Source organism: Paramormyrops kingsleyae, chromosome 11 (genome assembly GCF_048594095.1).
Source record: "Paramormyrops kingsleyae isolate MSU_618 chromosome 11, PKINGS_0.4, whole genome shotgun sequence".
NCBI classification, from domain to species: Eukaryota; Metazoa; Chordata; class Actinopteri; order Osteoglossiformes; family Mormyridae; genus Paramormyrops; species Paramormyrops kingsleyae.
In genome coordinates this window covers 14,001,275-14,028,539 of record NC_132807.1, presented here as the reverse complement: position 1 = coordinate 14,028,539, position 27,265 = coordinate 14,001,275, and the positions used below count along the sequence as shown (strand labels likewise).

General features: G+C 42.6%; 2 protein-coding genes across 14 annotated transcripts in view; both read right to left on the bottom strand.

The window, feature by feature from the left end:
- Window positions 1–561: 561 nt before the first annotated feature.
- Window positions 562–16,778, bottom strand: cttn (cortactin). Of its 3 annotated transcripts, none has more exons than XM_023805446.2 (17): window positions 16,619–16,778; window positions 15,142–15,225; window positions 14,580–14,653; window positions 13,925–14,054; window positions 11,585–11,695; window positions 11,184–11,238; window positions 10,629–10,739; window positions 10,063–10,173; window positions 9,406–9,516; window positions 8,333–8,443; window positions 7,510–7,565; window positions 7,115–7,184; window positions 6,861–7,009; window positions 5,031–5,102; window positions 4,233–4,389; window positions 2,765–2,836; window positions 562–2,159 (listed from the first exon to the last, which is right to left on the bottom strand). In XM_023805446.2, the coding sequence occupies exons 2-17, from the start codon at window positions 15,223–15,225 to the stop codon at window positions 2,023–2,025; spliced, it is 1,611 nt and encodes a 536-aa protein (XP_023661214.1). In that variant the 5' UTR covers window positions 16,619–16,778; the 3' UTR covers window positions 562–2,022. The 3 variants fall into 3 exon arrangements, with proteins under 3 accessions (XP_023661214.1, XP_023661223.1, XP_023661232.1); XM_023805455.2 differs by lacking the exon at window positions 16,619–16,778 and adding an exon at window positions 16,455–16,610; XM_023805464.2 differs by lacking the exon at window positions 8,333–8,443.
- Window positions 16,779–18,742: 1,964 nt separating this feature from the next.
- ppfia1 (PTPRF interacting protein alpha 1) overlaps window positions 18,743–27,265 on the bottom strand; it is a 62,523-nt gene continuing 54,000 nt past the window's right edge. For 4 of the 11 annotated variants that reach the window (XM_072718098.1, XM_072718099.1, XM_072718097.1 and 1 more), the window contains 11 exons: window positions 26,452–26,533; window positions 26,048–26,248; window positions 24,993–25,055; window positions 23,547–23,573; window positions 21,853–22,028; window positions 21,435–21,532; window positions 20,965–21,140; window positions 20,172–20,240; window positions 19,889–20,054; window positions 19,429–19,502; window positions 18,743–19,115 (listed from right to left, as the gene is read on the bottom strand). In XM_072718098.1, the coding sequence (XP_072574199.1) occupies window positions 19,444–19,502; window positions 19,889–20,054; window positions 20,172–20,240; window positions 20,965–21,140; window positions 21,435–21,532; window positions 21,853–22,028; window positions 23,547–23,573; window positions 24,993–25,055; window positions 26,048–26,248; window positions 26,452–26,533 (1,117 nt within the window). In that variant the 3' untranslated portion in view covers window positions 18,743–19,115; window positions 19,429–19,443. The remainder of the gene's footprint in view (window positions 19,116–19,428; window positions 19,503–19,888; window positions 20,055–20,171; window positions 20,241–20,964; window positions 21,141–21,434; window positions 21,533–21,852; window positions 22,029–23,546; window positions 23,574–24,992; window positions 25,056–26,047; window positions 26,249–26,451; window positions 26,534–27,265) is intronic. The other 7 variants (XM_023805347.2, XM_023805433.2, XM_023805381.2 and 4 more) reach the window with 4 other exon arrangements.

Below are 27,265 nucleotides of genomic sequence, written 5' to 3'. Positions count from 1 at the left end.
TCCAGGAGTGCAGCCTGACCCTGTACTGTGACCCCCAAGTTTGCCGCCTCACCTGTACATGTGTGGGTGTCACTCATGGAAAGCAAGGTGTGCAGGATGAATAGAGTATCACTGTTCTGCTCATTTATGTGGAACAGGCTGCACTGTCTGAATGTGCTCGTCTCCACTTGGAACAGAAACATCTGAACAGCCTCAAGATTGCAATCAGAATACGATAACATTTAAGAGGGGATACAGTACTTTGTGGCAGAAGCATAATTACTGTTCTAACAAATCTGAATTTTGACAAACACCATAATTGAAATTTACCTATTTAGCAGATGCTTTGTGCAAAGTAAGGATCGGAGAGGAGGATCGGCCAGTGTCCCTGAAGCAACCTGGGTTAAAGGTCAACAGCAACACGATCCCTCCACTGGCCGCGGACTGAAACTACAACCATTCAGACATAGACACAGATCCCAGAACTGCTAAGCCCCAGAAATCTCAATCTGTATAGATTTACACCAAAATACCCAAAACCATTACAAAACATACATGTAAAGAAATGTACATAACACTTAGTTTCTGGTTATTGGAAACTTTATTTACTTACAAAAAATAAGCAAGAGATGTAATGAACTATGCAGGCTATTAAAGAAATGCAATATCTGGAAAGGTCACTTATTTAAAAAAGAAAAAAAATTTGATCTGTGGTCATGCCAATACAACATTGTGGTGTCGAGCAGGTGAATCAGATTGTCTAAAACCATTACAACTTATTTTTCCAACATAGGATTGCTTATACTGAATGTACTGTAGATAATTTACCCAAGTGTACCATTAGTTATAATAAAACTGTTCAGTGCCCCCAGTTCTGCATACCGTGTCCAACACAATATGAAAAGGGAGGGAAAAACGGGGAAAAACAAAACATGAAAACATGTAACTCATTTTAGCAGGGATAAAGATTTCCAGAATTTTCTTCTTATATATCTTAAACACCTATCATAAAATGTGGAATGGTATATTTAACAATGTAACACTGATGATACATGAGATTTCAACTTCTAAGAATCACTGAATCAGAATATACTGCACACATCTCAGAGGGACAGATCAAGCCTGTTTTTTATTTCAACTTGCATTTTTCGGAGTGCCAACTAAACGCCACCTGACAATTTTCTGATAATAGAATTTGCTGATCAGTGTAGACTTTTGAAAGTGAATTGAAAAAAGGTGTACAGATTTATCAGCAAGACATTGTTCATTTCTCATTCAATTATCTCTCCATTGCCATAAAACAAAAGTAATCCCACTTCACCAATGATTAGTGTTTCAAATGATGCACCACAAAAATATACAAGCTACAGCAAGCCATTAAAATAAATGATAATCTCATGAAGCCGCAGCTATTGAGTGCTAGAGAACAAACAGCAGCAACTTTCCCATACTGCAGGCTGAGAAGATTCCGGTCCACTTCAAACTACCATCACCCTCATTATCACTGCATTGACAGCATGGCCTCGAGCTTTCTCTACCACTCGATGGTCCCAATTCAAGCACCAGCCTCTGAAGGACAGGGTATTAATGCCTTGAGGTTTGACAGATAAGCATTTACAAAAACAGAAAGAAGACAAGCTCAGAACAATTAGCATGTCTCCTTTGATTAAAGCTATAAGATGGCATCATGGAATTGGCCGTGAATGGGTAGACGAACCTGATAAGTTCTGAACTTTCAGTAAGCAAGAAGTCCTTAAAATTATGTTTTCTCCCCAATCAGGGTGGATCAAGCAAGGAAGCAGTTCTTTCTTTTATATGCACAGTGGGGGTGAAAACCAGAGGAGGAATGGTGAAAAATGAAGATGAGAGCAGACAGACCTGAGAATCATTCATACAGGAGGCAAGTGGCAGAGAGGCTGGCCTCCACTCCTGTCCAGGAAGGAAGGTGTGTGTGTGTGTGTGTGTGTGTGTGTGTGTGTGTGTGTGGTGGGGGGGGGGGGTCTTGGGGCTAGTTAAGGCAGGATCAGCAGGAGGCGGGACACCTCATTGCCTGACCTCCACGTAGTTGGCAGGAAAGAGCCCATAGGCCCCTTTGCACACACCCCTCCACCAACCCTCATCGATCATCTCTATGTTGGTGATGATGTCATCGGGATCAAAGGAAATCTCATCATCGCCAGCTGAAAAAGAGTGTGCGTAAGATTATATTAAATATTGATTTTATATTAAATGTACATATCCATATATTTTTTATAAATATAGCTATACTGGGTTGTTTTGATGTAGCATGAAGGTTCAAGCCAAAATGTGCACGATTCCTCCTCCTGTGCTGCAGTAATGGATCTCAGTCCACAGCCCAAGAGTCAATGAATGTATTTCAGCTGCAGGTCTCAGGTTCTAAACATCCAGCGCTACGGCAGGGCAGGGCCGCTGGAGCAATGGGCCAGTCCCCACTTATGCTTCCAGGATTGCAGGGCCCTTGTGCTGCCCTCACCCACCTTAGAGGCTAACATCAAGGGGATTAGCCAATTACAGCCGGGCAGCACAATCACGGCTGCAGACTCCTTGTAGCCCTGTAAACCCCACTATCAAAGACCATTTCACTGGGGTCTGGGATGGTACATTTGTATAAATTACTTCAATTGTTGCACCAGGCAAAATCATTAGCTTTATATTAAGCTTCACGTTAAAAAAAATGTAGGTACATTTGTACATTTCCAGTGGCACCTCTCACAACACCCCAAGAAAATGACGACTCTGTACCCTGCAATGCCACCGCACTCACCAGCCTGGTAGTCATACAGGGCCACTGCTGTTACCCCCAGGTCCTCTCCGTACTCTGCATAGGTGTTGGCATCTAATCACACAAGGACACAATAAAGACCACAACCCATTTTTACACAGATCTCACAGGCAACACATTTGTAATGGAAACCCAGGCCTGAAAAGCCATAGAACATAAAGTTAAACAGTCAACTGTGCCACAACACACTTAATACAACAGATTACAGTGTGCAGAGGGACGCGTAAGACAGCATGGCTACAGTCTACAAAGAGCAAATGTGAGTCAGTTAAAAGGTTGCTGTGTGCAGTGAGGATTGGTGAGAATTTGTCAATACTTGTATAATCTTAGACCTCGGCCTCCACAATGCATGGATGTACAAAAAATTCAGGTTTTTTGCATTTGAAAAGTGGTTCAACTGATTTATTACTGAAAAGAACCAGTTCAAAAGAATGATTCGTTCAAAAATCAGCCATCACGATTGTTCATTTCAATAGCTGTTTTTGTGTGCAAGTAGCGTAGTTCGTATAGTGCTTTGATCTCCGACAGAAAATCACAGAAGTACAAATGCGATTCCGCGTTGTATTGGACTTGGGTACTAATATATCAGTCTCACTGTGATATCAGGCATTGTAGCAGGACTGACTGTACATTTATGAATGGAGGTGATCCTGCACTGTGTGGATTGCTACAGTTTAGATTTTTATATTACTAAATTTTCATTTGAAATACAGTTTTATTATTAGTTTTGTGTCACTGTATTAGTTTTATATTAAATATATATTTCTATTTAGTTTTTCTGTTTAGTTTCACCTTAAGTTTTAGTAATTTTATGTACTAATGTCTTATAAAGAGCACTAAAAGACATTCAAGGTATTAATGGTCATTAAAGATAAACAATTCATTACTTCAGACATATAGTATTAAAAACAGTAACAGAATTTGTTTTTATTTTGTTACTTTAAGAAGCAATATTTCTAGTTCTCGTGCAGTTGCAGCTTTTAATTTTTGTGTCTTATTTCAGTTTACCAAAATGCTTTCTTACAGTTTTAGTTTTTGTTAATGATAAGAAGCCAGTTTGGGCGTTCTCCTGTGCATGTGTGCCTGTCCTCCGAGTATTCCGAGTTCCTCCCGTGGTACAAAGACAAACCATCCTGTGACCCGCAAACTCGTACTTGGGACAGACTAATTCTGTCCAGGGTGGCATTCCACTGCTCTGTACGTCCTGGGGTAGACTCCAACACTACCATGACTGTGCTGGATAAGCGGTGGGACATATAGCTGCATAGATGGATGAGAGTTTTCTGCTCCAATACTATAGTGTTTAGCTAAACAGAGGATATTTTTTACGTTGTTGATACATGGTGTGTTTAAAAAAAAATAAATAAATAAAAAATACTGTGCACAAACGAAAGTGTGTCAAGTGTTTTGTATGGAAACGGTGTCACTGAACTGGAGCGTCCTTCCTCACCTCCTTGATAGGCATCGTCGGGGTTCTGGTAGAGATCCTCAGATGGCTCCAATTCATACGTCGGCTCCTCTGTGTTCCGAGCCACAGGCTCGGCCTGGTACAGGCCTCCGCTGCTCTCCGCTGAGTCATAGCTGGCCTCCTCATACAACGGCGTGCTCTGGAAGATAAGCAATTCAAGCACCTGTCATATTTCATCAGCCTCCCTCCAGAGGTGTCAATGTGTTTAAGAGTGCCAGAAAGCCAGTCTCTGCCACACACTGGCAGCCTACAACTGAGCTTGGCAGTGGGATGGGGGGGGGGGGGGGAGAGATCTTTTTTTTTTTTTAATTTTCCGAACTTAAACTGAATGAGAATGAATGTTTTGCATCCCCACTGCAGATCAGGACGATTTACATGCAGATAAGATGCCCCTATGGGGGTGTGTAGCAATACTAGCTAATGAATAATATCCAGGTGTCAGGGCCAACAGTAATATACTGTAATAATGGCTGGGAGATCATAAGCCACTAGAGAGAGAGATGGTCATCTGGGCTGGACCTCTACATGACAATGTTTGGAGAACAACCAGCTGTCAGATAAATACTCTGAAGGTGTGATCAGCCAACAAATACAAATGACATAAAAACAGCCACTTGATACATAGTGGATGTGATACATAGTGGATGTGTACGCCAGCCGGCCACAATGAGTTTTCAAGCACTGCCGCCTGTCAGCTCCCTGTTCTTCCAATATCAAAGCATATAAATGAGCAGGAAAAGCTGATTTTTAATGGTAGGAGGTGGTATAATCCAGCCTTACCTCACGCTGCAGGGGCTCAGCCGCCGCTGTGGCACTGGGCTGCGGGGAGGGGGGCTTGGCTTTGGCCTTTTCCTGTAATGAAGCATAGGGGGGCTTATATACCACAATACACCACAGACTAAGCTTTACGATTTCCCCCCCAGTGTGAAAACCAAAACCTGTTACATCATTCTGTGTTTATTTGCTGCATCACCAGATAGGGAAGGGGAACATAGAGTTCAAGAATAGGTAGCATAATTATATACAGCCACAGGAAAAACTAAGAGACCACAGCACACTTTCTTTTTTTTCACATTTCACAATTTCTGCGTGTGCATCTGTGCATGATGTATATTTTCCGGAAACTGCAGCCTGGGTCTTCTCCATCTCTTACTAATGAAGGGCTTCTTCCTTGCTTTATGGGACTTCGAGTCCTGCTTCTAGGAACCTGATACAAACTATCCTAGCAGTGCACTTCATACCTGCAATAAATGTTCCCCATTCCTTTTGAAGGTCACTTGATGTCATCCTACGATTCATAAGAAACTGTCGCATACGTTTACGGTCATCTCTGGCATTAGAAAGTCGCTTCCACCCTTTACCTGGCTGGTTTATGATCATTCCCACTGCCTCCTGCTTTACTTTGTCCTTGTGTACTGCTGTCTTAGAAATTCTGAACCTGGAAGCAATCTACTCAGTGTAGCCTTAATAAAGAGTGGTCTCAATTTTTTCAATGGCTGTATAAATAATATCAAGTTATATATTATTAACACTAGAACTGGCAGGACCTTCTTTAGCTGCCAGCAGCCATGTACTTCGGCATATCACACCTTTGATTTTTGTTAATGGGCCGTTCCGTTAGTGTACCGCTCAGTCATCATGAAAACAATGGGAGAGTCAGTAACGCTCACAGCAGCAGTTACTGTCACCCCAAAAAAGCCGTAAAATCCAGAATAGTCGTGTTTATCTCATATTTTAGCGCTTTTTGATTATACTATGGGTTTGGATAGATGAATCTGGTGAATTTTTTCTTAAACCGATATAAAAGATATAAAGAGTTACACAATGTTTTTTCATATTCGTTTTATGTTTATCGGAATAACAACGCAAACGGAATGACAAGCCTCTTCAGCTGAAAACAGTACATTTTACATTTCTTTTCAAATAAAACGCAGAGATACCAACTTTGGTCAGCTGTCTTCAGATTTTCAGTTCAAGTTTGCACAAACATTTCCATGTTTGTAACATTTTTATCACCTTGTAAATAGGGTCTGTAGGGTTTGCAAACTACCCCAGGGCTTTTAATGTAGCTACGTTTAGGTTTATAATGAAAAAATATAGATTTGCCATAAGATTTCTTGCATGAGCGTGAGTCTGAAAGCATGAGTGTCATGCAAGAAGCAGGAGAGCTGGCATAAAAACATACATTTTTTATTGTTTCAGCTGAGTTGATTTGTATATAAAAAACATTATTAGTTCTTAAAAAGTAGAAACTTCAATGAACATGAAATCACCAATAAAACTACTACATCTATTTATCCAGCATTTTATAAAATACATACTATGTTCGAAAACTTTTAAGCTGTAGGATTTCAGGACAGAACAGCCACTCTATTAGAAACATTACGGCTTTTTGGTTGAGTGTGTCAGATTCGCTGCTGTCATTAACACTAAGGACAAACAAAAGGCTGCATAGTCCGAAGTACGTCTTGCTTGTATGTTAAACGAGTTTCTCTGGCGTGGGAAATGGCGCTTTTAGCATGAATGCCCTCTTATTTCTTATTTAAGTTATGTCTTCATTGTCCCCCATTAGTTCGTAAGAAAATTCGTAAGAAAAGTGCGAGCCTGTACCTCCACCTTCCTGCGGGCGTCCTCCTGCTCCTGCTTGTCCTTGACTTGCCGGCGATCCCGTTCCTCCTCTGCCTTCTTGCGGTCCTCCTCCTCCTTCTGCTTAGCAATGTTCTCAAAGCGAGCTTTGATGCTGCCCATGTTACTGCCCGCTGTGGTCCATGGAGATAGGGGGTGGGGTTATGGTAATAAGGGCAGGGAGCTGGGACAAGTCTGCAAATGCAACCAGAACCCTACGCTACGACACTTTGGCTGACCTGCTTCAGTGGGTTTGGTCCTCTGATAGGCTGGGGTTGGCTTTTCAACCTCGTCAAAAGTGCCAGCGCTCTGCGAGTCAAAGCAATGAGAGGCAACAGCTGGAACATCATCTGTGTAACAACTCACCGTACACATAACTTCAGCACAGGGATATAAACATCGCTACATATTATCGGTAATTCTGATTAAACATCACACACATACTATCAGCCAATAAAACATGAATTAAAACTACAGAAAACAAAAACTTCAAAAAACAATGCATTTCTTTCTTTCAAGACTGAGAAAATGAGCAGAAATGTGACACTTTTCCCAGGATTAGGAAAAGGCCAGATAATATTTTAATATTGAATCATAGTAAGAAAGAAACAAAACATGGAAAAGAATTAGGGACCTTATCCATTCTGTCTTTCTGGACACCAAACTTCCCTCCAAAGCCTTTGGCATAATCTGAAATTGTAGAGAGATTCACTGTTAAACACCAGTTTTGATACAAAGTTTCTAAACATTACAAGCAACTCATGCAAAACTTTAAGAGCAAAGCCATCACATTTAAACTGGACGAATATAAAAGAGAGCATAGAATAATAAGGGTTGTGATGGTATCTTGGCTCGAGCACCATGTCAGAGGTAGCACTTTCTCAGGAAGGCGCTTGGCAGGATGCACTGTAGCCAGTGAGCATGCAGACAGCATTCGCATACGGGGACAGGGATAGAGGCCACAGTGAAAGCAACTGGCACAAGAGCAAGAGAATGAGACCGAGATGAATACACAAAGTTTCCCAAACCTGCAGCACTCAACCATGACAGTCCAGGGCCATTTATCTACTAAAGTTTAACATTATCAAGCTACAATGATTCACAATAGATTCGTATAACTATTCTGCAATTTTTTTCTCCTATGATGAACAACACAACTGACACTAATGTTAACAAGTCATCACTTCCATAATGCTCTCTGGTAAGTAATGCATGAAATAAATATCAGACAACTGTTACTAGTACCATTACCGCCACCTACTGGTCACCAGGTGGCAGCACACTCATGGCTAACAATGTGGCTGAGTGGTACAAGTCTGATACATAAAACTTGCATTAGATTAAAACCAAATTAGCTTCCAGCTTCAGTGGACAGGCAGCTGGGGGTAGCAATGGCCGGAGGCACCATCTGTGACAGAGCACTGCAGGTCTGCCTGGAAGCCAGAGGGGGACTGTGCCTTGCTGGGATTCGTGCTTGGCCAGTTTCTCCTTGTGCTCATAGCCCAGGGCACATTTGTCCTGCTTCTCCAGCTCTACCCCGTATTTCCCTCCGAACCCGCGTTTATAATCTGAAAAGAGTTCCACAATGGAAGAGAACACAGCTCAAACAAACAGATGTGACACGTAAAACCAGACAGGAACAGCCACGGGTGAGTAGAGCACTGCACACCGTGGGAGACAGACACTGCACACTGTCACGGGGCTGCACCCCCCCCCTCTGAGGACGCCTCTGATGAATACAGCACTCCAGAGAGTCGCTCACAGCAGACAGGAACCTCTGTGGTCTCATTTTCCCTAAGAATTTTGATTAAGTAATTTTGCACAGTAGAATATTACAGTACATTGAGGAGACCAGAACGCCTAATCAGAAAAGCTAGTATTCAGGCAAAGAAATAACTTCAAAAGCAGACTTATCCAGCAGGTTCATTTCTCAGAAGTTCACAGAGGAGAAATTGCAGCCCCCACTTTCCAACATATAAGAACATCCAACCATTTTCTATAGCAGCTTTTCCTATACGTACAGACATAAGACATAAGACAAGGCTGAGCTCCCCACATTTTCGCTTTAAAGGCTGAGACAATGATGACAAGAAAAAGGCCCCTGAGGGGGATTTTCAGATCAACAGGAAACATCATAAGAAGGTGATCAGTGAGCAGGTCGGACAATACGAGACATGAACTGACACCTGAAATAAGGAAAAGGGCAAGAAAAAAGCTGTGAGACTGTAGCAAGGAAGCGGCCCCCAGGAGGCACTGAGAGCCGCGCTTCACTTTTCTGCTGAGGGAGTGAGCGTCACATTAACACACCGGACAGGACGGCCTACAATGGCAGAATGTGTGGGACATTCTTCTCGCTCCACGAAGGACTTCCGATCGCTATGAGAAATTCCTGTCATTTCCGGCAAACCGCCGCAGCCGGATGGAACCTTGCAAACGAATAAGCGGCAATGGAGGAACCTGGCTGGAGGTGGCAGGAACCTGCAGGAAAGCAAGACACGTCCTGGCAGCGCCGGGAGGCCTGGGGGGGTACCTTTCTGCGATTCGTGGAGCTGCAGCTTCTCCTGGTGGTCCCAGCCCAACGCCGACTTGTCCTGCCTGTCTGTCTGCACGCCAAACTTCCCTCCGAAGCCTTTCACATAGTCTACGTGCATCAAGAATACAACAAAGCAATACATCTTGAACTTAGCAGAATACTGAACATATGAGAATATGCACAAAACCATTGCTGGACCTTGCTGTCACTTAATAATCAGCTGAAAATGCTGATATTCCTGTTCATTTTAATCAATGCTATCAAGACACAAAAACAGTTCATTTAGCAGTATGTGTATAATAAATTTGAAAGGCAGCCTGGTTTTACACAGTAAGAATTTACAGGCCTACAATAGCACCACAACAAATGCATTTAGATAATAAAAACATTTTCAGGTCTGATCGTGTTTACTTCTAGGAAGGAGGTGGCAAATAATAGAATTTAGCATGTGTCACAGAACTCTGTGGGGCGGAGGAAGTTCTGGAACCCAGTTCCACATGTTGAGACAAAAGAGAACATTCTCACCATGACTTCCCTTCGCACCCAGAAAAGCCGGTTCTCCCACAAACCAGAGGTATAAGAGTGAGGAGAGAGCAGATGTATCAGGGATGGAGAGAATGACAAGCAGCCATCAGCGGCCCCCGAGAGGCTGACCTTTCTGAGACTCGTGCTTTTCCGTCTTGCCCAGGTACTCGAAACCCATTGCACTTTTGTCCACCTTGTCTGTCTCCACACCAAACTTTCCTCCGAAACCTTTTGTGTAATCTGTCGATTCCAGGTCACAGTAGGGCAGCATGTCAAAGGTGACCAAAAACAAAGTAAGAATTACACCGGCATTTCTCTTGACAATTAGGGCTGCGTTCCCTCTTAGATTCCATTAAGACTGCGAAGCTTCTGAAGCAGGACACGCAGAACGATGAGATACAGGTGTGAAGTGCACACTGATGCAGAGCGTAGCAGCGTGTAATAATGCCAAAGCTGCACTTTAGTGCAGAACAGCCGCTCTGAGGCAGTCTGAAAGGAAGCATGTCATCTAACATCAAAAGAACAGGCGCTTGCTAAAACAAAATTTACTGAATCGCTAATGATCATTAAAAATAATTGTACACCCACCACGGAGGTGAGCAGGGGCACAGATGCTATAAATACAGCAGTGTGGTGCAGGAAGCAAACTGATGAAGGTCAGACTGACCAAGCAGCGACAGCAGGGGGGGACAAACCTGTCTGCGACTCATGCTTTTCCGTTTTGCCCTGGTAATCGAAGCCTACTGCACTCTGGTCGACGCGGTCCACTTGCACCCCGTATCGCCCCCCAAACCCCGTAGTGTAGTCTACATGATTCAAAGAGCAAAAGCAGTCAAGCAGGTGTGGACTATGCTGGAAGCAGAGCATCAGCATGGGGGAGGCAAGGCGGGGGGGCGGGGGGGGGGGGTAGGGGGTTGGTTGTCAAAGATCAACAGCTTGATCATAGCAAAATAAACAATCATAATTATGAAAATCCACAAAAGCAGAGGATGGTGGCAGAACAAGCAACACCGTAGGCAGCTGCAGAGCGTCCATCTACAGACAGCCCCAAAGGTGGAGACGTCCCACGAGAGCTTGCAGGTGGAAAATGTTCAGTCCAACACTGCCTGTGCCAAGTATCAATTTACAATTTACTAGAATGATTACGGACACGCTGACTCAATCAGCACAACTGATTTGGGACAGTTTTTATAAGAGTGTACTGTGTCTGAGAAACGGGATCCTAAAGTGAACGGTAACGCTGGCAGCACCTTTCTGTGAGGCATGCTTCTCCGTCTTCCCCGCATACTCAAATCCCACGGCAGACTAGAAGCACAGAGTAAGGAAACGTGGTCAGCGTCACCATGCGAAAGCACCACTGTTTTACTGAGCAGGAAACTCAGACCACAGTCAAAGGGCTCAATAAAATAGGAAAGGACCTCTATTACTGCAGGAAGGTGACCTTCACCGGAATATACCAGAGTCACCACACACAACTCTAGCTTTCAACTTGTGGTCTCAGATAAAGTATGTAAATAAGTTTAAAAGGACACATTTTAACACTGGCATAAAGTTAACTGCTGTTATGTTGGGTAAATACACATTGACAAGTGAATGTAATCTGTGTATGAATACTGCATCTGTCACACAGCAAAAACCCAAGTAGTCCTACCTGGTCAACCCGATCCGCCTGGACACCAAACTTGCCCCCAAATCCCTTGGAGGTGTCAGTCTGAGAGCAATGCTTGGACAACTTGCTCTGGTAGTCGTGGCCCACAGCAGACTGAGGGGGGACAGGAAAGACAGGCAGAGCAAGAGGTGACATGCTACTCCCAAACTCCTGTCCTGTTATTGTTGGAGCAGCAGTACTCCGTGTGAAAATCCATGCCATGAAATGAGGCTATTTCATCAAACAAACAGCGTGAAAGAATGATACATCAACACGGCATACTTGGGAAATCAGAGTATTAAAGAACACGCTCAAGTAAGCAGAGTATGTACACGGGGCATGAGAATGGCAGTAAAAGCACTTCCATAGAATTAAGGAGATAGAGGAAGCCTGAGGCTCGCAGGGTGACTCAAAGGCTGGCACTGCAACGCTCATCACCATCTCTCCTGTGCCAACAGTCTATGATTGTCTGTGTGTGGCCTGTGATGGACTGGCATTCTGTCCTGGGTGTGCCCCATCCTCATGCCCAGTGATGCCAGGAACAGGCCTGGGCTGATTATATCAGTGGATTCTGGATTCTCAAGCTCAAAGATAAGGTCCTGCACGTCACACAGGCTGCTCTTCACTGCAGGACTCGAGCAAGCTTTTTTAAAACCACAAACAGTACTGCAGCCTACTTCTAGTAATTCTCACAAATAGTTTAACCCTGTAAAGGTGACTATAACATTCTGCTATTACCCCTTCAGATATATACACCTAATCTGTATGTACCTAGTGCTCTAACCTGCAGTAGTTCATTGCATGTCAGTAGAGTGGACACCAGCAGCAAGTCCTAGCATTCTGATACCCAGGAGCAGTGTTCAGAGTTAAAAAGAACAGAACCACGTCTGATGTGTTCAGCCATTTGTTCTTTGCTGCATGTTTCTGTTCTCTGTGATAGAACTGCTAAAGCCAAAGGGCTGACTATTAAAACAGTTGCTCCAACAAACTTGTTTTACGCGAGACATGTACTTCACAGGGACTGTTAAAAACGAACTTGAGTAAAATCAAGCAGTTCATGCAAAATAACTTTTTGACAGCAAATTGTTTCATTGCATAGCGATTGTGTTTTGGTTTGGCGTGAAAGGGTTAAATCTTTGCTAGAATGTACTAAAATAGCATTTAATTAAGATCTGCTTTTTGATGTGTACTACGTTTGTGTTCTTTTCACTTAAACAAAAGTACTACGTTTTATAAAATATTGCTGATTATGATGTACCTTTTTTTAAACTTCAGCAAAGCTTAAGTTATTTCAGCCTTGTATGCAAACAGTAATCCTTACATTAATGACCCATAAGTACAGCGGCTACGACCACGCCGAGATGTAATTGCGATTATACGGCGCATGTACAATAATCACTAGGGCTGGAGTGGCCAATTTTATCCGCAAAGGGCCGGTGTGTATGCGGGTTTTCGCTGCAACTCCCTAATTATATTACTAATTAGAGGACTGATTGGCTGAAGAGTCCTCACACCTGGGTTTGAACAGCTGACCTAAAGGTTATCCCAAAAACCTGCATACACACCGGCCCTTTGCGCATAAGATTGGCCAGGGCACTAGGGTGAAACATTTGTCCGGATGCCAGCTTTTGTGTACTATATGGACATTTACTCAAGCTGACAACTTGGTAAACAGATTAGCAGTGTGCCTAAAATATTAATGAGATACATATTGTGACGCCCAAAAGTTAGTGATATGTATAAATTTGGCATTTCCTTATATTTAATAAATGTGTCAGACTTTGAACTGCATAAAGTACCCACCATACTACTGACGTCTTTTTTTAACCCTGTTTATCCACAATATCTCCTCTTTCAAAAGATGTTGCAGCTGTTAAGCTGTCCCTTTCTTCACCACTTATTCCATGATTTGTGCATGTGGTGTGCTATTTAATAAACATATGGAAACACAGAATTTATACAGACTACTGACTTGTGGGCATCACAATATGCATCTCATTAATATTTTGCGCACACTTCTAACCTGCGCACCAAATTTCCAGGGTAAGTAAGCATCTGGACAAATGTTTCACCCGTCATCTAAAGCCTTGGTGATTGTTCTGCATGCGCTGAATAATCTCGATTACATCGCGACGTGATCACAACAGCCCTATGTACAGGTCATTTATGTTCACAGAATCACTCCTTGCATCCCAGTAAATATCCATATAGAGTTGAAAAGCCAGCGTCTAGACAAATGTTTCATTCTTCATCTAAAGTGGTGATTATTGCACACGCGCCATATAATCACGATATAAGAGAGGCTCTATAAGAGCCTCTCACAGAATGCCCAGTGGCGCTCACCTTGTCCATGCGGTCCTGCTGCAAACCAAACTTCCCCCCGTAGCCATGGGAGGCCTTGGGCATGGTCTCCAGCTCTATCTGCTTCAGCTTATGATGCTCCGTTGAAACGTTCTCGCGCAGCTCATGGATGCTGCAAATGAACAAAGACAAATAGTTAATTCTAATCCTGAGCCAATAAAAACCAGTGATGTTTTAGCCATCTGTGAGCTCCAGATCCTTGAAGACGCAAGCAAAACCACTCATGAACAGAAACAACATTCTACGCATTACGAAAATACAGAAACGCTGACATATATTAAGTGAAAAATCAATGGCTCTGAATCCCAAATCTTCATTCACTAGACCCACATGAAGCACTTCATCCAGTCGGACATTTAGCAGAAGCAGTAGTGCTGTGACATAACTGTAACCCCATCTAGATGTATTGCTCAGCACACAATACATAAAGACACAAAACAGGGAAATGCTGCATGCATGAACGGAAACAATGTTCCTGGCCATACGAGGTAACTCCTGTGCCTATTCTGATAACCGCAGTACCACAGTGGATCCAGTGAGACCAAACACAAGAGATACTGGCATGGCATGTCACCAAATAAAAAACGAGGGTTTTAAGAATGCGAGGTAATGGAGACAAACACTGTCGGTTACCCACTTAATATGTTCCTGATGTCCTGAACCCGCCACGGTTTTGGCTCCCCACCGCTGCTCCTTCTCAGACACGTCATTCTTTTTTCCAGAGGCAAAGGAAAAGAAAAAAGAAAATGATTCAAAAGAGGTAAAGAGCCAACGACCAAATGAAAAGATCCCACAAGGAGCAGAATCAACCAGACTCAGCAACTGCAAAGCCACAAGGCACGCAGACTGCGTGATGCTTAAACATTGTGGAGCTACAGTAACCAGTAACACAGTAAAACTGCCAAAGCTACAGTTACTGAATTCGCAGTGGGTATACAGAGTCACCAGCAAGGAATCCATTCATCTCATCTCTAGACCTTCCAGTACAAAATCACAGTCTAGAACAGTGTTTCCCAAACCGATCCTGGGGAGCCCGCAGATAGTCCACATTTTACCGGGAGCTAGGAGGGAACAAAGGTGTGGACCATATGTGGGTCGCCAAGGACTGGTTTAGGAAACATTGCTCACGAAGTTTTAACAGAACCGGCAAGACAGACTGACAATATTAAGAACCTTCTAACATACAGCTAGGTTGTTACCTCAAAATCTGGATCTGTTTCCCAATCATCTCCACCGTTGTCAGCAGAAACGTTGACAGACTGACCAGCTGCTGCTTTCCACATCTGTAGAAAGGAGATAATAACGAAGTAATTAAAGCAGGGGAGACCTATGGCAAGCTAAACCTATCTTGTAGAAAGGGACATACAGGAAACAAGCTAAGCATATTTCCCAGGTTATCAATCTCTGTTCTATGAAATTTGGATCATACACTAAGACAAAATACCAGTTTATAAAAGTAATAAACAGAATATAAATATGTAAGTCACAAACATTAGAAGTGCTAATTGTAATTAGTTTGCACAGCACCTCGGTAGACATTAACATTTCATTATGCACCACTATAACTTCCTCATGAAAAACGAATTAAGCATAATACGCCTGCACATAAGCAATGTCATTTAGAAGCAGAAGTGAAACAATATTATAATGAGGGACACTGAGTCCACCCCTTTGCAAAGATCTCCTGATAAAAAGGCTCCAGGAATTCCGGCAGCGTCAGTCAGCCATCTGCCCGAAGCGGGCATCATGAGCCATCCTGATCAGCCTCCCATCGTAGAGATCCCACAAGCAGCAGACCCATTAGATTCATCAACTGCAAACCCGCCAATCATGCAGATCAGATGATGCTCAAATATAGTGGAACCGGGGGGGGGGGGGAACGCACGGCTCCCTCCGCTGTTCCGGGATCAGCCTCCAACGTGTGTACCCTGCGCCTCTTACTATCGCTATGCACCACACCCAGCTCCGAGCACTATGCTAAGATACTTAATCATTATATTTTATATAACATAACCTATGTGTACACACACACACACATACATACATACACGTCACAACACAAAAGGAGCTGTACTCCTGTCTGCTGTCAGCCTGCCATTTGTTTTATTAAAATAAATGTACACGGGGAGTACAGGCCCAATCGCCATAAACAAATACAGGATGTAAATTTAAATGTGTGTAACAAATGTGTATAAATTAAAATTAAGCAATTAAAGGCGCCCCGGCCGTTCCGGATGAATACGAAAATTAGCAATATGCAAGTAAAAACCGAAAAACAAACTATGTCAATAAAGTTAGCCCGCTACGAATACACGAATCTTACGATGGTATTTAAAATCGCCCACAATTTAAAGAGGTCATCTTCACGGGGTATTGGAGACAAACGAGATTTGCCAGTCTCACCAAGGTTTAATTATAAATATAAACCCATCATAAAGCAGACATAATATGCAATCAAGTGATGGGAGCAAAAGGTCGAAAGAACAGCTGACGGGTGTTTAACAGCACTTACATTTCAAGAGAAAGCTAAATTCCCGCAGAAAGAGACCGATTTAATGACACGTTATTTCCTGCTCAGCATTTCCAGCTTGCTCGGATCCTTCTCGGTTTCTCGCCGTTTTCCAGGTGGCTGACGCAGCCGCGGCGCTTAATATGCGGCACCAGCCCGATACTCACCCTGAGACCTGCCTTTGCTGCCGAGGACCCTCTCTTAGGGACTCGTGAGAATCGCTTTTATTTTTAAACAATAAGATAATGCGAAAGGAGATTTTCTCGGCTGCCGGACGGATTCCTTACGCCTCCTCTTCCGGCTCTCCCAGTATCCAGCTTCCTGCTTTGGGCTCAACAGCTCCACCTGGGAGCGGAGCGCAGGCGAGCGCCGTCCTCCGGTGAAGCCCAGAGCACCTCCAAGTGCAAATCTCAGAGCGCGTGCCGGCAAGTCCATGCAACCACAAAGTAAATAGTACAGACAAGAGCTGAACAACATACAAAAGAAGTTAACCACATATGAAACAGTATATATAAAATATTCTGTAAATCAAGTTCAAGTGTTACAATCACAAGTTATTGCACATCTTTGCATACTGCACATTGAATAGTAAGTACTCAATTGTGCCGTTAAATTGAGCTGTGTGCGTCTGTGTGAAGAAGCATTAAGGGGGTCACCCTTCCATATGTCAGTAACAAATCAAAGAGTAAAGATTTTCAGGAGGAATATGCTTAGACAGAGTATGACTGCCATTATCTTCAAAACTGGTGGGTGAAATCCCACCCTCACTGAATGTGGGGTGCACTCACTTTCACTGGGTTTACTCTCCCAGGCCAAAAACATGCAGTTAGGTGAACTGTGCATCCAGGGTGATGCAATATGTCTTGCGAAAAGCATATTTAATAAGTGGCTGTGGAAAATGGATGGAATTATCAAAATATCTAAATCAAAATTGGGCAGATGCCTCAGCAATGCAAAGTAAAATGAAATGTGGATCTCAAATTTCAATACCTCTGTTCCCTTTTGAGTACACTGACATTTGTACTTCCCTTACAAATCAAACTTCATCAAACCTGCATGTGAAAAGTAACAAAGGAAACTAATGAAGCATTTCAGTTCATGAAAAAGTCATATACAATGATATTAGTCTCTCTCACAACTACATGTCAAACATTTAAGTATACAATAACATGATGGAAGGACACCAGTTTTCTTAAACAAAGACTTAGTCTTTTTATTGGCAGTGGAAAATAAGTTTCAGTATTTTATTGAAAGTAAGCAATAAATAATACTGTGATAAAAAGTTGAAGTACTGTACATTGCTTGTTACAAGATCATGAGATCTAATAAAAGAAACAGAACACAAACATGACAGTAACATGATTTGAATTGTGCATAAATGTTTAGATCACAGAGACAAAGAACACACAGGTGAGAAAACCTTAAGAATGATTTCTCAACATTGCCCAACAAGCTGAGAAACCAGCATTTAACATCAGCTGAAAACATTCAGAAACACTCCAGCCATCACTATATATATATAATATATATATATATATATATATATATATATATATATATATATATATATATATATATATATATATTATATATATATATATATTATAATATATATATATATATATATAATATATATATATATATATATTATATATATATATATATTATATATATATATATATATATTATATATATATATATATTATATATATATATATATATATTATATATATATATATATATATATATATATATATATATATATAATAAAATGGCAACTGCTATATGACAAGAATAAATAATGAATTAAAAATAAGGCTTAAAGTCTTCATACAATGCATTCAAAAGGTTTGAAGAAACAATGCTGTCTTCAAATCTGCCATTTGAAACAAGGCCACAGTGGAATTGGTCCTTCAGCAAAGAAAGTCACGTCAGCTTGCTTCCACATGTGTTCCCAAGGAAGAGGAGGAAGGAATGGAGTTCTGTCATTTGCTCAGAGAATTGATTCTCTAAGGCCCATTAGCCAGGCAATTCCTCCATAGTGAGCCCTCATCCTCACTATTTATGGCTTTTTCAAAAGTTTTGTTTTGGTATCTCCATTTTAACAAACTAAAATAAAAAATAAAAACAAGTCATCTGTTCTGGGCAAAAACAACCATGGCTCTGCCTAAAATCCCAAAACAAAAGTCATTTTTACCCCAGCCTGCTGGTCAGAGACAGATTGGCCATGTTATTGACCTAACCGCTGTCTTGATTTAAAATGGGCAGGGACATGAGTTAGTCAATTTAGCTTAAATTTCATGGTTTAATCAAGGACATTGTAAAATACAGAATCAGAAATAAAGAATAGATAAGATCTGTAGGTACATATACATTATTCAGATTTATGATACATTCAGTTATATCAGAAGTAGTTTACATTTAAGGCTAAAAGAATCTGAAAGAAAAAAGCAAATAAAATTACATGAAATGTCCCATCGGTTTACATAAATATAAACTATTTTCTCTAGCGTAGTCCAAGAGATTTGCAGTAATTGATAATTATACTCTGTAATAAAATATTTAAAAGTCCTCATAACGTTGATGGTTCCTTCCTGATTCTGTGAACATTGACTTCAACTGGATTTGTGCTGCATAATTACCTATAGAAATAATGTGGATAAACTAGAAGGGGAAAAAAAGGAAGAATGATCACTACATGCCCTTCCCATATTATAAAAGCCACATTTACCGCACATATGACGACACTTAGCAGACTGGGTTATTAAGCCTGTCGTCCACCAATAGTCTATTCATTGAATTAGTGATGTCCAGTCATATCAAACTTAAAAGGGAACCATTTCACCATTTAGAAAGTAGCTTAACACTTACAATTCAGGCAGTTAGTTACAAACTCCTCATTTCAACAAAATAGTTTAGTTTCCAAGTAACAGCTATAGAATATTTGCAGAGTGGAATCAGTTTCTTTTTGACTTACCGTGGCTGAGGTGTGTTAACAGGAGTAAGTTCTTACTGTAGCAGAATCCAACCTTTGTTGCCCAGTTATATTTCCTGTTTGGCAGGATCCGCATGAACAACATGCAGAACATGCAGTTAGTCACAAGTTAGCAACACACATTAAGCGGTGTAAAAAAAACACTTAGACCAACTGTAATTGTTGAGTGACAACAGCAGCAACTCTGAACACAAATCGTGGCCATTCAGCTCTATACACCTATTGCACACAGGAGCTTCCTAATACGAATTTAGCCTTGCTGAGGCTCTTTGCAATGGTCAGAAAGATTCAATATAAAAAACACAGCAAGAAAGTCAATGAAGAACTTTCATAGGACTAACAGGAATTTGTTGCAAAACAAATTAATGCAGTTAAAAATCACCTTACGTCATAGTGTCAAACAGTAACCCATGCAATGTTTGTACTAGGAGGATCTTCATACCGTCCATCGGCATCTTTTTTGGCTGCATAGATGGTGAAGACATAGTATTGGTGACCCTGAAGTTGGCTGGGAGCGTTTCAGCTGATCCTACTGACATCCCCCGAACATCTTTGGGTCTAAATTTCTTCCTCCAGGAAGGTGCCCGCCTGAAGTTCTTGTCATCATCCTGACGGGAGACGGACATATCAATGCCAGAGTAAATGTGTTACAAAATGAAGTTAAGTCTGTTCAGAATCATTTTTATAATTATAACAACAACCAGGAAGGGCTACATTCAGATCACCTCATCTAGTCTTCGTTCAGTACCCAGGACCAAAAGGTTGTTGTATTCTCTGTCCAGAAGAGCTCTTGCCTGGAAAAGAGAAGAGCAAAATGAAAGACTAATCTTTAGACTTTTTACACTTCCATATGCGATTAATTTTGAGCTCTATACTGCCCTTCAGTCATTTGCATTTGTCTGACACAACCGTCAATCAATATGGCAACAAAACACCACCAAACACCAGGGGGGAAAAAACACCAAATCACTCAGCTATTTCATCATTATTCCATTCATATGAAGGGGAACAAAAATATCTTCCACATCCCAGTTCCAGGGTCAGATAGGAAATTTCTTAACTGGAGACAGCCCAACTTCATTCCCCAATCTTACAACAGGCAACCACGCTACAAGACATTTATGACACGGTCACATTCCAACACACAACCCCAAAGCAGCCCTTGTCACAAAAGCTGATAACAAATATCAGCAGAAAAATGGCCTCATTTCATAGAATTCATTCTTGTCTTGAAATATTTAAGCAAGCAAATGTGGATGTCAGTTGATCAAAACTAGATACACCATTAGATAAAGGTAATTGTTAATATAGTCAGTTGCCAATTTAATAGATAAAACCACAGATGAGCAAGAATAAGGCCATTCTGCCTGAATAATTTCCAGGATTAGTAGAACAATGGTTATCAAATATTCCTGCAAGTGTCAGCTATACTACTATTACTACTACTTTTCATAAAATTCATGGGGATACGTTACATACAACTGAATGCAACTCAAAGTGCTTTGACATGCTGGGTACCTGCGTGTTCTGCGTGGGGATCTGCAGCAGCAGAGCCAGCGCATTGTGGTCGAAGGTCTCCTCTAAGGCAAACAGGGCTCCATGTACTCCGCTCTCCAGCAGGTTATTTGCATACTCCTTCAGCCCGATGGACTCAATCCAGTTAATGACCCGGTCGTTGGTCCACACCAGGACATCTGAAACAGTATTGCCGACAGTCTGCTACACCTGCTCTTCATACTAGGTGAGAGCCAGTCCTTTATTACCTTCAGACATGACATCAAGGCTCCAATTCAACTACCTTGAACTGTATGTCTGTATAAAATACTAGGAGGGAAAATTTTACTATCAAAGTTAAACTGTCAGTTTTATATATAGCTGCATTCTTGGCAAGGCACCAGGACCAGGGTGTACAGTAGTTTGCACTAATAAAGATTCAGAGAACTAATGAAAAATTATGTAAAACTTGATGGGGAAGGGGCCGTCAGTACCTTTAACCTCCGTTTGGGAGTCCTCCCGCCTTCTCTCCAGTTCTTTCCTGTCGTAATTCAGCCGCCGCAAACACATGACGCCACACTGGAAGCTATTTCTGGAATGAAAGACAGGAAATTTGTTCTGTAAAAGGCAGAAGCTGTCAGGTGCAGACGTTTATAACCAAGGGGCTTCATTACCTACATACGCAATTTAAAAAGAAAAAAACTCAAATGACTTTTCCTCTTAGACTTTTACCTGCTCCGGCTTCACCTCCATGCACCTGCATTGTGAATGTAAACAAACATCTGCAGGTACATGATAATATTTGCGAGCCAAGAGTCAAGCCACCACGTCAAAACCTTAAGCATACTAAAGGACAGATAAAATGCTGCAGGGGATCACAGGTAGAAGATCACGCAGGCAGGCAGGCAGTACCTGTGAAAGCTATCCACCATTTTGAGCTGGCCGCGCAGGTCCTTCTTGGTGAGGTGGTCCAGCATGCGTGCGTCCACCAGGCACTCCATGAAATAGCTGCGGTACTGCGGCAGGCCCAGGCTGGGCAGCCACTCGTTGCCAATCCACTCATGGTTCATGTCCCCGTACGCCAAGGTCTGTGCACAAGGGTCACTGTAACTGCTGGGCATTCCAGGTCAACACAGGCTAGTGCTACGTAGTCACCGCTCATTTTACATTTTGACTGGAAGAGCAGAATAGTTACCTTACAAGAAACAGCAATTATTTCAAATTGTAAACTAATTTTATTTGGAATGGGCTGTGAATGTTACAAAACAAATTTGACATATATCTAAGAGACAACGGAGGAAGCAAGAGTGACAATAATTTAAAAATAAACAGCACAGGTTTGCTAATCCATTGCTTGCATGTGAACATTGACAAGTGGTAAAAGAGTATGGGAGCCAATTTCTATTTTCCTCTTTAGAAAAGACCACCTTGCCCAGAAACTGCTCTGGTACAGATGTCAGCAGTTAAAGCCCAGAATGAGAGGGCAGACAAAGGGGGACTTTAGTGACAGCTGTTAAACAAAAGCAGTTCCAGTTCAGCTGATTAAGCAAAATACACATGGATTTAAATTGTTGACCATTCAGAATATAATTCACGGTAGGAGGACAGGAAATGTTACTTGTACATATTTCATCTGAATTCAATTATAGCGCCCTTTGAATGTCAACAGAACGTTTGCACAGAGTGTAAAAATTCCTGGCCTACAGCAATGGGGAAAAAATGAGCTGACATTAGTCATGCAGTGTCTAGGTCCCCGATCTCCGCAGGACACACAGAGGAGGGGAGGCTGGCCAGTCTGGTGGCATCTGCTGCCATCAGATGGTGTCTACAGGGGCCTAAGTGGAGCTCTGGTCTCCGGCCAGGTCCTGCAGCACACAGCCGAATCGCCTCTCACCCATGACCATGACGGGGCCAGATCAGCCAACACTACTGGCAGAAGGGCCCACAAAGCACCTGTGGGGAGGAGCTTCTTCTACACAGAGGTGTCAGGACCAAGTCTGAAGCAGAGGGGTAAGGTGTTTGCCCTGAAGGCAGTGCTCATTGAGAGCAGCCCCAACAACACAGCCTGGGTCTGCCGGTTACCATAGGCATCAAGGACAGCCATTTAACACAAGGTTTGCGGGCTACATCCAAGGGCGGAGGTTTGGTTTCGACACAGGTAGGGACCAATTCAGCCCCAAACTCCCAGCCCTTTAACACGCTTGGCACTTCCACAATATTGGTAGGGACATGTTCCTACCCTCCATAACCAAATCCACACCCTTGGCTAAGTCTCATAATGCAACTTACACTGCCACAGCTGAGATGGGCAAAACTTAAAACCATTCAACTACTAAACCTTAACATGTATACAAAAACTGACAGTGTGGGTTATCTGGAATATGCAGGGGGCTTTAGATAAAACATAAAGACTTAGTATAAAATGATTAGTGTCAGAGGGCAGGATTCAGGCCATCAGCCCAGGGTAAACATACCTGTTTTACTTCTTGGGTACAGGCAGTACCCTACTGAAAATAGCTTTTCAGAGAGGATCACAGAGAACATTTCTGAAGGGTTTAGTGGAAATAAGGATTATGGGAGAGACCAATTAGCAGAAATATGCAAACCTGGGCCCAGCTGCCCTCCTCATCCTCCTGATGTTAACATGTGTTAGCAGTTCAAAAGAGAAGAAAACACAAAAACAAAAGTGTTAGTGGGTAAGAGGTGAAATTAAAGTGTATTGTGTTAGCATACACACAAACAAGCAATAACCAGACAAGGTCAGGAAAATTATGTCTAAAATCTAAAATCTCACAACTGTTTTGACTCCTGTGGAAAGAACCAGCACTTAAATCCGATTCAGGATTAACAGTAATGACAGGGATTTGAAGGCAGTCCTGGCAGTCCTGAGGACCCTGGAGGACCCCATGATTAATATGCGCTGAAGCAGGTATGGGTGAATGTATGGTAGAATATATGGTAAAACACATCATAGCTGAAAAATAATGTACTGAATTTTTTCCAGTGTTACTCATTACTGACTGCAAATCAGTAATGTGACATATACATTTCCTGAATGAATTGCCTTTTAGCTGCAACTCAAACCAGAGATGCCTGATTTTACTTTTATAGCTTCCAATTTATTTGTTGCTGTAAGTATAATGAAACTACAGTGGTACCTCAGTTCTCAAACTCATTTGAACTCGAATTTCTTAAAAGTCGAACCAACCAGTTCGAAAACAAATTACCTAGGACTCGATCTGAATCTCAGAAGTCAAATTGTGAACGCTGACCTAAGATAACTTGTACGCGTGGGGAAATGAGTCACGCAGCACGTCTCTCAGTGGAAACAAGGGTAACGCTTCAGTCTCAGCCTCACATTCGCTGTGATAGCATCCTGCATGTTTACACTTGCTGAATACATATATTTAGACAGCGGGGACGGAACGGAGACCAAGGCGCAGACGTTAGGGTATCAGGGAATACTGGGCTTAATTACAGGTAAGGCAGGCAAAACGCAGACGGACAATACAATGACCGGATTGGGGAAACAAACAAACGCAGGCTAAATACAGAGGACTAATGACAACAACCAGAAACAGCTGATCACACGGGGATTACAGACGGGGTTAACGAGGGGGCGTGGCACCCGGAAGGAGCGGACGATCGGGGCAGAACACATTGTTTTTTCTAACTTTACACATTGTTTGGATACATTTACTTTCTTACTTTACAAATTACCGTTTTGATAAATGTGCTTAGATGTGTTTAGTACAGTATATGCTCTTGTTTTATCCGGTTCATTTTGTTTTTAAATGCTAAAAAAAAACATTTAGGTGTAATTTTTTGGGGCCAGGAACCAATTAATTGGTCTTCCATTATTTTTTATGGGGAAAATTCGATCAGTACTCGAACTTTTTAGGATTCGATCTGGAGTTCTGAACGGATTAAGTTTGAGTTCTGAGGTACCACTGTATATGTATTATCTCACTCACACACACACACGAGACAGACAGACTCACAAGAAAGCAGTGGTAGATTTAATCCAGCAGTGATCTGATTGGATGACTAACCGTCTGTGGCGTGGCCGCGAGGCTCTCCATCTCTTCGTGCGTGACCCATATATTGCCCGTGGGCTAATCACATGACCCCCAGAAAGAATGGCAAGCGCAAATAGTGTAAGGGGGGAAGGGGGGAGGGAAAAATGGGAAGGATGGCAGAATAAAAGCACAAAAATATCATTACTGAGCAGCAAAGCACAGGCATATTTGTGCATTTTGTACAGGATTCCAGCCTTATAGGAGAGTGAGTGATGACTTTTAATCAAAGTAATTGGCAGTGGAGAGCAGCAGAATCATCATAATCATGCAGTCAGAAGTGAGCTTGAATGTTAATGCAGGAACACGCATGAGCCAACCAGTGGAAAAGAGGAACAGAGTCAGTGTTTCAAATGAAAATACCCACATCCATCTTCAAGAATTTAGTCTGGGGAGTTTCAATGGCAGTGCAAGTCTTATAATCAGTACTAATCTTCACAGAGGTATATTGTGAAGGCACCTTACCCTCCTTAGTTCTTACATTAGCCACAACAGATTAACATGTACACCATGAAGCAGCCTACTGCTCCCTGACCAGTGGGACCAGTGGTGAGAGCCAGCAGCAGCTGGGAAAACCAAGGGAGGGCAAAGGCTACACATTCCAGCAGGGGTGCTTGGAGATGATACCACTGGAGATGGGGAAAGACACAGCTCTGCCCAGGTCAAGAGGACATGTAACTAACTCAGGCCTTTTCCAGTTCAACAACACAGCCAACTTCCTAAACCAGGGGTGGGCAATCTTATCCGCAATGGGCTGGTGTAACCTTTAGGGCAGCTCTTCAAACCCAGGTGTGAGGACTCTTCAGCCAATCAGTCCTCTAATTAGTGACCTAATAAGGGAGTTGCAGCGAAAACCTGCATACACAACGGCCCTTTGTGGATAAGACTGTCCACCCCTGTCTTAAACGGCAGCTGATAAATGGGCTGCTTGAGCTGCATTATGGCCCCACAAGGCACACACTGCCACGCGAATCAACTCTGGTGCATGCATCTCTGTGCCAGTGACTGGCAGAGCCTGAGCAGAGACGTACCGTGCGGGAGGTAGGGGGCGCCGATGGGCTGGTCAGGGACATGATCTCCTGGATGGCCAGCCGCAGCTTGAGCCGGTGCAGTGGGTTGCTGATGCCGATCTCACGCTGGATCTCTGTGTCCGATAGCGCCGACATGATGGCGCCACTCTTCACGTTGGCACGGCAGGCGGCCACGTACCAGGCGGGCATTCCCACCCACAGCTGAGGAGACCGTCAGAGCAACACCGGTCAACTTCACAACCTCAACTACACTGTAAATGTGGCCCAAACTTGCCCTATGTAATGCTTCATAACAAGCTCCATTAAAATATTTCTATACAAGTCAATGAATTTACCAGATTCACCAAAAGACCACATGAAGATGTCCAGCATCCATAATGGGACACAGTGGATTGTGGACTTACCTCCAGCCAGACCACCACTGTAGGGCCGTCCCACTGGGCAAACGGCAGACCTTGTCTGCGCGCCTCTTCCAGCAGCTCATGCCTGCCACAATATGGTGCACATATCAACAATCACCAAGGTGAGCAGGCTGTTTTTGGAGGTGACAGCAGAGTCAGCATTTGGTGACTTTTCTAGTTATCAACCACATTCAACCTAATTCAACCCAACTGACAATAACCACACAAGAAAACCTGAAGCAAATGCAAAGCCCTGGACACTCCAAGAATTCAAGCTAACAGACGGTCAGTCTACCTGGTCAACTGACTAATAAAGGTGCCACCGATCTGACAGTCAGGATTGGATATGTGACTGATCCAAGTCCGATACTCAGTTATCTTCTTGTTAAATCAATTTGTACAATCAATCAATCGCATGATAGCTCGCAGCATAAAGGCAGCACACTAACACTGCCACTCAGTTTTTTGCCACTCAGTGGGTGTGAACGCAGTGACATCTGCCTGCTGTGACATCATGTGCATACCCATTGCAGGAGGAGGAGCACAAGAACATCTGATAAAAGGGTGATGATAGCAAAAGCGACTTGCATGTATTCAATCCAGAAGTATTTTATACTTGAAAAAACCAAAAGGTTGAAGTATTGTTTACTTTGGGAGTCACTAGCTTGTGCTGTCTTGCACACTCACCACAGCTTTTGAAACACGAAAGGCTGCTATTGCAATGAAGTGTAAGTGACGCTGTTGCCAGTGGAAAAAAGCTGTGGGGCATTTTAAGCAGTTTCCACTTGTGTATAATTGCTTGGAATATATTCAGATT

Excerpts from the sequence above, each read along its gene's own strand:
- cttn (XM_023805446.2), bottom strand. The coding sequence starts at position 15,225 with ATGTGGAAAGCAGCAGCTGGTCAGTCTGTCAACGTTTCTGCTGACAAC. Across the intron at positions 14,055-14,579 it reads GGACATCAGGAACATATTAA|CATCCATGAGCTGCGCGAGA; the intron begins GTGGGTAACCGA and ends GTTCATTTGCAG. Across the intron at positions 10,740-11,183 it reads GAAGCATGCCTCACAGAAAG|ACTACACTACGGGGTTTGGG; the intron begins GTGCTGCCAGCG and ends TGAATCATGTAG.